Below are 10,235 nucleotides of genomic sequence, written 5' to 3' on the forward strand. Positions count from 1 at the left end.
GAGCCCCAGAAGTACCCTGGTTCTGTCCACTCTGAGACCCGGTTTAGTCTTCCAATTAATTCTGTTACCTACCCAATGTCCTTCCAATAAATTTCCGTGTTCTTTTCCTTCCTTAATGTAGAGCAAGTTAGTGTTACTTTCAAAGAACTGTAATACATAATTTGTATTACAAATAGCTTGCAGGCCACTAACCCTCAGAAAAATGTCAATTAGTTATGGAACCAGTAAGGGGCAGAAGGCATCAGGACTCTCGTTCATATTCCAGATGGTAACAAACAACAGTGGTAAGATAAGGCCAGCCTTATCAGTAAAGAAATAGTAGGCAGATAAGCAGATCGTCTGTAGTTAGCATACTAGCTTAGAACTGTGGTTATAAAACTTTTCTGGATCAGCTAATGCAAACCTAGACTCAAACCTGGCCTACGAGGCCAAAGGACTCTGAAAAACAACAAATTTGTTATGACTGATTGATATGATTTGAGATGATGGATTACGGATTAAATTTTGTCCCTCCAAAAAAGATATTTGAAATCCTAATACCCAGTACCTCAGAATGTGACCTTCTTTGGAAATAGGGTCTTAACGGAGGTAATCAAGTTAAAATAAGGTCATTAGGGTGGGCCCTGACCCAGTATGACTGGTGTTCTTACAAAAAGGGAAAATTTTAACACAAAGACAAACACAGAGAAGGAAGATGATGTAAAGACACACAGGGAGAAAGATGACCATAGGACTAGAATACTAGAGTGATGACACAGCTACAAGTCAGGGAATGCCAGGGATTGCCCGTGAACACCAGAAGCTAGAAGAGGCAAGAAAAGAGTCTCCCTTAGAGCTTTCAGAGTTGAGTATAGAGGCTGCATGGCACTGCCAATACCTAGATTTTGAACTTTAGGCCTCCAAAACTGAGACAATAAATTTCTTTTGTTTTAAGCCAACCAATTTTTGTTACTTCGTTACAGCAGCTCTAGAAAACAAACACAGTGAAATAGAGGAAATAATCTATTACAGGCATATGAATCCCATATATCCACTCACAAGAAAGATTCAGATGACTTTCAACTTAAATGCTTATGGAAGTAATTGGGTAAACACCAAAATCTTTTAAACACATTTTATTGACTCCTCTCTAGGCAAGGAATACTAATGAAAGAGGCTGAAACTAAAATTGGTTCCCTGATCTTTGTGGGGATGGGAGAATGCTGAGATGACAGATCAGAAAGGAGTAGTTAATAACCCAAAGCAAAGTTGGTAGGATTATCTTACCTAACTGACAACAGGCAAAAGAAAAAAATGGATCTCCAGAATGGTCACTCACAAGGCCTTATTTGACTCAAAGAACAAAAAACAAAACAAAACAAGAAACAAAACAAAACAACAACAACAAAAAAAAAAAACCTTCCATGTTTAGTTAAAGGAGTACTCTTAATCTTCTTCAAAATGGTATGTGGCCATTTTCACATGTAGCTATACACTGAGAAAAGAGAAATACATCACTGAGTACTGAAGGATGGCTCTAAGATAATTCTGGAGCTCCAGAACAAAACCACAGTCCACTGGTCAGGAGCTAAGGCTCATGGAGTCAAGCAATAAATAAGACTTTGAATCCAGTCCACCTCAGACTCAGTGGAACCCGCAACCTATCCCACAGGTAGTTTAGTCCCCAAATAACTGCAGCAATGAATAGTTTCCCCTCATAGCTCTTTTTTTTTTTTTTAATGTGATGTAGTGTTCCATGATTCATTGTTTGTGTATAACACCCAGTGCTCCATGCAATACGTGCCCTCCTTAATAGCCGTCACCGGGCTAGCCCATCCCCCCATTCCCCTCCCCTCTAAAGCCCTCAGTTTGTTTCCCAGAGTCCATAGTCTCTCGTGGTTCATTCCCCCTCCCCATTTACCCCCTCTTCATTTTTCCCTTCCTTCTCCTATCCCCTCATAGCTCTTAACTGACAGGTCAGGAAGTCTATTATAGTAGAAAAGGACAAGTGTAAGATTTTGGAGCTCCACACCAATGATACTATCTTCCAAAACAGTAAACTAAAAGCATTACTTCATCTCTCAAAGAATCACAAAGATTGGTTGCCACCCTTAACAAAAAAGCAGGAGTGGAAAGTCTGATTTCTCTTGGAAAATGACAATGGATTATATTCAAATGGTGACCCTAAATGCAGCTGCTGTTTCTGATTTATCCTCTTCAGTGAAACAAATAAATACAGCCTTGGCTATTTGGTATGCGTGTAGCAGCAGGACCCTGATGAAACTGTTACCCAAACTCCCGGAGATATCCAGGTTTCTGATCTTTCTGCGACCTGTTAATTCAGGTTTGCCTTTTCTTTTTTACACGACTAATTCAAAGAATTTCTTTTTCTTGAACTGATAGAGACTAAATGGCCAACAAGATATGCTACACTCCCAAATACAATATCTAATTTCTACAAACAAGGGCATTCTACATGTCCACAATCAACCATCTCATTCAAATTTTTATCAATTATCCTAATAATATGCTTTATAATGAAAGGATAAAATTCAAGACCACTTTATTATATTTACTCATCATGTCTCCTTAGTCTTTCAATCTGGAACAATTCCTGTTTCCTTGAAGCTTTTTAAGAGTACTAGACCAATCATTTCAAGAATGTCTCTCCATTTGGATTTGTTTCATGTTTCCTCATGCTTGTATTCAGATTATGCATTTTTGGCAGGAATATCACAGAAGTGTTAAATATGATCTTTTTACTGCAGGCAGTATAAAATTTCAATTTATCCATTAAAAATGATGCTACCTTTGGTCACTTGCTTAAGGTGGTATCTACCAGGTTTCTCCACTATAATCTTTTTCCCCTTGTAGTTAGTAAGTATTTGTGGGAAGATAATCTGAGATAATATAAAAATCTTTGTAGTGGGTTGAATGGTCCCCCCTCTCCCATGAAAGATAGCCCCACCCAGAACCTGTGAATGTGACCTTATTTGGGAAAAGGGTCTTTGCGGATGTAATTAGGTTAAAGATCTTAAGAAGAGATCATCCTGGATTAGAGCAGGCCCTAAATCCAAAAACAGGCGTCCTTAAAAGAGAAGGGGAGAAGACACAGCGGAGGTGATATAAAGATGGTAGAGACTAGGTAATACATCTACAAGCCAAGAAATGCCAAGGATTGCTGGCAGCCACCAGAGGCTAGGAGAGCATGGAAGAGATTCTCCCTCAGAGCCTCCAAAACAGAGGCTAACACCCTGATGTCAGACTTCTGGCCTCCAGAACCATGAGAGAATAAATTTCTGTTGCTTTGATCTACCCAATAAGAAACTAACTACCCAATGAGAAACTACCCAATAAGAAGCTAATATTTTTAGTTTCTTCTCAAATTTTCACCCACTAGTTTCAGCATTCGCTGATGTTTCTTGACTGAATCATTATTATGATGGTTACTAAATATGATTTTCTAAAATTCTATCATTCCTTTTACTTTTATTAGTGACCTTCTACTGTAAAGAAAAGCTTTACATCAGCTTTATTTGTAACAGCCAAAACTGCAGACAACCCAAATGCCCATCAACAAGTGAATGGATAAATTGTGGTGTATCTATACAATGGCATACTACTCAGTAATAAAAAGGAATGAACTAATGATATATACAACATGTGATAACAGATTATCTAATACTGATCAAAAGTAAAAAATGATTAACAAAAATAGAAAAAATTGGTACTTGAAAAATATGGCAAACTCTTTCAAACGTGTGATATGTGAGAGGGTGAAGGTCCTTTAAAATAAAAAATGAGAAATACTAAACTAAAATATAAAGTTTAAAACTCTCTGATTTAAGAGAACCCTTCTTCAAATTTAGTTCTATCTTACTTTCCCTTGTCTTTCCCTCTATCCCTCCCATTTTCTTTCTGTTTCAGTCTCCCTAAATTTAAGGTAACAAAAACTACTGGCCAAACCTATAACCAACAATGTAGGTTAAGAACAGTTCCTTCATAATTCCTTTAGTCACATTCTTTAAAGTAAATGCTCTGATCCTCAAACTAAGTTAACAAAACTTCCACTTTATTTTAGCTATACTGGAATTAAAATTAAAAACATAATTTCAAAAAGAAAAAGAAACTTTAAAAATCTTTTTAAACATATTCATCACCTACATTTTATTATTTTGGAATCACTTCATACCAGCATGCCACACATGCACACCCTCTCTCTAACAATTTCTGAAATATTGATACTGCTTAATAATAATGAAAATCAAAACTAAGGGGAAGTAAATAACTTAAAAAAAATTCCATATTTCATCTTCCTCTACAAGTACTGTGGTAAATTTCCCGCAATCACATCAGAGACCACATTTATTTCAACAACGTACTGTTATCTTTCCAGGGGCTCTCTTGATAACATAAGTAAATCATAATTGGATACACAGGAATTAAAACTGCAATTTGTTCACTACTTTTTTTGAACTATCAAAAGAAAGAGGCAAGAACATTATTTCAAATGAACAAACCTAAAAAAGGAAAAACTTTAAAACATTATTTCTTAGAAGGCAAACATAATGCAAGAACAGTAAATCCATACATATGAATATACATAAATTAGGCACAGACTATAACTTGAGATCAAGAAATAATGAAAGTAAGAAAATAATATAAAAAAAGGGACTTTAATTTCACTTCTAGGGTTTCTACCCAAAAGAACTGAAAACGTAATCAAACACATACCTTTGTTCACAGCAGCATTATTCACACTAGCCAAAAGGTGGAAACAACCCAAATGTCCATCAACAGATGAATGGGTAAACAAAATGTCATATACACATAGGATAGAATATTATTCACCATTAAAAAGGAAAAAATTCTGATACATGCTATAATTTAGATGAACCTTAAAGAAAGTATTCTAAGTGAAACAAGACACAAAAGGACAAATATTGTATGATTCTACTTATTAGACCAGGAGCTGGGGAAGAAGGTAATGGGGAATTACTGTTTAATGATTACAGTTTCTGTATGGGATGATAAATTCTGAAAATGGAAAGTGGTGAGTGTACTTAATACCACTGAATTGTACATATAAAATTGGCTAAAATGGTAAATCTTTTAGGATTTTATTTATTTGTCAGTGGGGGGAGAGGAGAGCACACAAGCAGGCAGATGGAGAAGTAGGCTCCCCGCTGAGCAAGGAGCCTGATGTGGGACTTGATCCCAGGACCCTGGGATCATGACCTGGGCCTAAGGCAGATGCTGAACCAACTGAGCCACACAGGCATCCCTAAAATGGTAAATCTTATGCGTATTTCACCACAACTTCTAAAGGGGGAAATTTTTTTAATTAAAAAATAAAAGTAAAAAGGCCAATTTAATAGTTTCACCCACAGAAACTCAACTAACCTAGCACCTACTTTGAGCAAGGAATCAGCTCTAATAGATTAATTATAAAGTATATAAGGCACCCCCTCCCACCAAAGACCTCAAGATTTATCTGAGAGGCAGATAAAACATAATGGTTATCTCACAGTGGTCTGTGTGATTTTTACAGGGATTTCACAAAGCCAAAATTATTTTCATAATAATTCTAAGAGCCCTTTCACTGTGTTGACATTTGCACTGACGGTTCAAAAAGAGTGGTAAAACTGCTGGTTTTAGCAGGAATCGAGGCAGTGACACCAAGCTGAGCTAGCAGTCACTGTATTCTCCATAGCCACCCACTTCCAGTTAGAAAAAAAAAAAAAAGGCAAACCAGTTTTACTTAAGAATGTTCTTGATGTCGCAATAAAAATTAATTTTATTGGGGCGCCTGGGTGGCACAGCGGTTGGGCGTCTGCCTTCGGCTCAGGGCGTGATCCCGGCGATCCGGGATCGAGCCCCATATCAGGCTCTTCCACTATGAGCCTGCTTCTTCCTCTCCCACTCCCCCTGCTTGTGTTCCCTCTCTCGCTGGCTGTCTCTATCTCTGTCGAATAAATAAATAAAATCTTTAAAAAAAAAAAAATTAATTTTATTAAGCCTCCACCCATGAATACACATCTTGTTATATTCTGTATGACAAAAAGGGAAGTATGTACAACAGGCTTCTGTTGAACAGTATGGCTATCTAGAGGAAAAGTACTTCTGACTGTGAATTATGGAATGAATTAACCCCATTTTTCATGGACCATCATTTTTACCTGGAAGACTGATAAACTATTTTAGTAAGACTTGGACATTTGGCACACATTTTCTTCAAAACAAACAAAGTGAGCCTCTCCCTTCAAAAAAAACAACTGACAGGGGTGCCTGGGTGGCTCAGTCAGTTAAGCATCTGCCTTCTGCTCAAGTTATGATCCCAGGGTTCTGGGATCGAGCCCCCGCATTGGGCTCCCTGCTCAGTGGAGAGCCTGCTTCTCCCTCTCCCTCTGCCTGCTGCTCCCCCTGCTTGTGCTGTCAAAAAAATAAAATCTCAAAAAAAAAAAAAAAAAAAGAAAAGAAAAGAAAAAAAGAAAAACAACTGACAGTATTTGTTGCCAGTAATAAATTTCTAATTGGTGCTTTAAAAACTTACATTTTGGAAAATGTGTATCCACTACAGTGAACTTGATTGCTTCCCATCTTAAGATTTTTCTGATGAGATCAGAAATATTAACAAATGTGATGTTTTCATATTGCATAATAAAATGTATCAATATTTAAAAGATCTGCACAATTCAGTGAAATATTATTTTCTAAACGACTTATGTACCATGTCATAGATTACACATGGGTAAAAGATTCATTCAAAGTGCAAGACGGGGGCACCTGGGTGGCTCAGTCAGTTAAGCGCCTGCCTTCAGCTCAGGTCATGATCCCAGGGTGCAGGGATCCAGCCCCACATTGGGCTCAAGTGGGGATTCTGCTTCTCCCTCTGCCCACCTCCTCCCCCTACCCCCGCTTGTGCGTGCTCGCTCTCTCTCTCTCAAATAAATAAATAGATCTTTTTAAAAAGTGCAAGCCAGACCAATGGATTTTAATGTAAAACTACAAAAAGTCCTTTGATAAGGTTTCAGATTCCATTTTTACTAACCTTAAGAAATGATCCCTTTGGTGTAGAATATCCAGAATTATCTGAAAATACTACTACTAACTACTCCTCCCTTTTCCTATTATACATGTGAGGCTACCCTGTTTATATACTTCAACCAGACAACATAGCACAACAGACGGAAAGCAGAAGCAGATATGAGAATAGTTATTTCAGTATTTATTTAAGAAAAGTGACTTTTTATTTAAATTTATATATTAATAATGAATATTTACTGAATAAATATAAATTATGAATAGTATATTCACTTAAATATATTAACATATTTAGTTTATTTTTAATAGATTGATAAATATTTTTAAACTTTCTCAGTTTAAATTTCTCACAGAGTAAATATGACAGATGTAGCTCACATAAACAAAAGCTCTTTGGGGTCCTCAATCATTTAAGAGTAAAAAGGGTTCTAAGAATAAAAAGTTTTGAGAAGCACTGCTATAACCTAATGACTACAAAAGTAGAAACAAAGGACACTTAATTCCCAAAGAAACAGAAGTGGTCACAGAAGAAAACACACTGACTTAGAGATTGAGGAGTTTATTTTTCAGTTTTCTTTTTTGGGGGAGAATTCAAGAAAATGGCAGTATTTCAATGTGCCCTGGGGAAAAGGTGAGTAGACTAATGTGTTGGAATTGTAACAGATAAAATTGAATAGGGAGTCTAAAGTTGGAGTGGGAAGAGCTTGGCCCACTGACTACAAACTGCAGAGTTTGTTTATATTATAGAAAATGAGGAGCCACCCATGAATTTGGGACTGAAGTACAATTTTTTTTAAAAACCTGCATCTCCTGTGTCAAGACTTTCATATACTCAGCATTTTCTTTTTTTTAATTCAAGTTTTGAGGATGGAGTACAAGGCTTAGCTGTGGAACAAAGCAAACTTGAATGTTTGTTCGGTATATAAGGCTCTAAACCATGCCTCACAGGAGTGAAAGTTTGACTCAAAAAGCACATGTCAAAAAAAAATACACATTCACATTTGATGGCACGGTCCCTGCCTTATTAAAAAATGCTCAAGTAACAGGGTTTATGCTTTATCCTTTTAGCTCAAATATATGGCAAATTCATGCTGCTCCAAGTGTACTGCAAAATAAACAGGACTCTTAATAGTTCTTTGTGTCTAATCTTCCCCTATCTTGTTATCTTGGTGTTCACTCCTGGCTGCCCTGCAGGCAATGAAATGACATATTCTGGAATATACTGCAGTGCTTTCAGCTCTGCTCTGCCTACACAAAAACAAAACAAATAATAGGGGCCTCTGGGATTGGATGGGAAACGCCTCTGACAGGAAGACTGGTTGTTCTATGAGTCAATCAAACAATTTTTGGCAGAAAGCCAGGCAAACAGAAAACAGACTTTGAAAGAAGCTAGTCTACAACTCTATGACAATACCTTTTTTAAAAATGTTCTCTATTTGACCAATCTTTACACTCTTCTCTTTCTGTCCCTCTGCCGAAAATAAAGCAACATTATGCTACCATTAAACAAGAGGATTTTTTAAATGACAGAAGTTACTATCTTTTCTCTAAAAAAGATTCACGCCATTCACACAGAGCAATGCGTAAGCAGCTGTAAGTCTGTATAATAACACATGTTGGGTACAGAAACGCTGAAAGATTTAGAAAACATTTAAAGTTTAGATGAAACTACAACTCCACCGAATTTTTAGAAAGTAAGCTGTTTCCTTTTAGCCTATCAGCAATTTCTTTTCTCTTGTTACTTTGACCGGCAATTACAACTTTTAACTAGGAACCGGTGAGAAGAATCTGACAGCAATTAGCTAAGGCAACTAAAACAAAAAGTGTACTTTGAAAAAGCCCTAGTAGAATTCGACACACACCCCTAACGTGGGGCCAGTTTAAGACGTAACAATGCATTCCTCGCTTTTGTTTTCCATAAGCAGTACAAGCATAAAGATGCTAAAAACATTTTATGATCCACACAACCGAATTCTTCCCAAGACTTGAAGTCGCTGGATGACATCTGACCTTCTTCAATCAGTCTACAGTATACTTCGACTACCAGCCACCTGGGGTCAATTGGGCGAACTGACACACCACCGGTAGGAGGCAACCCGACAGGGACAAGTCCTTCAAAAAGCAAAATGATGACAGATTCTAAGGAAGCGCTCTCAATTCTGCCGTCTCTGGCTTCCTTTGCGTGGGGCCCAGGTAGCAAGTGTTCTCAATTCGTCTTTTGGCTAAAATCTGGCGCCAGGTTTCAAACGCGTATTCGCAACCTGCCACCAAAGTGAAGCCGGGAGAGGACCTCTACGCTGGACCCCGGGAGGGTGCGAATCAGGAGCGGGGCGGCTGCGGGATACAGAGATCCGATCTCTCCCCAAGGCCAGTGTGGCCGGCCCTCCACCCCGGGAAGCGCTACCGGACCGAGGAGAGGCTTCACTTCCACCAAAGTGCACTTTGTAGCGCTCTCGGAGCCGGGGGCCCACGCGGTGCTGGCGCTCTTAGAAGAGCCCTCAACGGCCCGAGAAAGAGGCGGGCGGCAAACAAGCAGCGAACTTACCCAGTTTCTTCCACATGGCGAGGTGACAAGCGAGGAAGCCTTTGCGGATGGCAGCACAAACCTTCGCCGGCTCGGACGAGGTGAATCCCTTCTGCTTCTTGATGAAACCCCACAAATGCTCCCGGGCAAACTGTGCCGCCTCCCGCCCGCCGTGCCCGTCGCACACGGCGAAAAATGCCACTGAGGAACGGCGGCGGCAGCAGCGACCGGGAGCTGGCGAGGCCGCGGCGTCCGGGGGAGGGTCGCGAGCCTCTCGGGCTGCCACCGCTGGGCCTTTCCCAGAGACTTCGCTGCCAGCAAGAGTCGGCGGTGACGGCTGCGGAAGCGACGGCTGAGAGAGCGACCGCCGCGACCAGGGCTTTTCTTCAGCCGTCGGCTCGGGCTCCACCACGATTTGAGTAACGTCCTCCATGTACTTCCTCCCGCCCTGGTCGGAGAAGACGCTCACTCCCAGCGAGTACAGCCCCGCCATGGCCGGCTGGCTGGGATCCCGCCGGTCCCACGCAGCCCGCCGAATCCGGCGGCGGGAGACACACTCCGCGCCCGCCGGCCAACTATTGTTTATCTTCGACGACGCCGAGAGGGGGGAGGGGGCGGTCCCGGAGGGGGGGGGCGAGCGATGTCGGGACTTGTCCGCGAGAGCTGGGCCGGAGCTCTAGGGCTAGGG

General features: G+C 40.0%; 1 protein-coding gene across 2 annotated transcripts in view; it reads right to left on the reverse strand.

Annotated features, from left to right (window-relative positions):
- Nucleotides 1-10,229, reverse strand: part of PPM1D (protein phosphatase, Mg2+/Mn2+ dependent 1D) — a 46,328-nt gene extending 36,099 nt beyond the window's left edge. For both annotated transcript variants that reach the window (XM_040640933.1, XM_008695596.2), the window contains exon 1: nucleotides 9,569-10,229. In XM_040640933.1, coding sequence (XP_040496867.1) covers nucleotides 9,569-10,040 — 472 coding nt within the window. In that variant the 5' untranslated portion in view covers nucleotides 10,041-10,229. The remainder of the gene's footprint in view (nucleotides 1-9,568) is intronic.
- Between the last annotated feature and the right edge of the window lie 6 nt (nucleotides 10,230-10,235).

Source organism: Ursus maritimus, unplaced genomic scaffold, assembly GCF_017311325.1.
Source record: "Ursus maritimus isolate PB19 unplaced genomic scaffold, ASM1731132v1 scaffold_24, whole genome shotgun sequence".
NCBI lineage: Eukaryota > Metazoa > Chordata > Mammalia > Carnivora > Ursidae > Ursus > Ursus maritimus.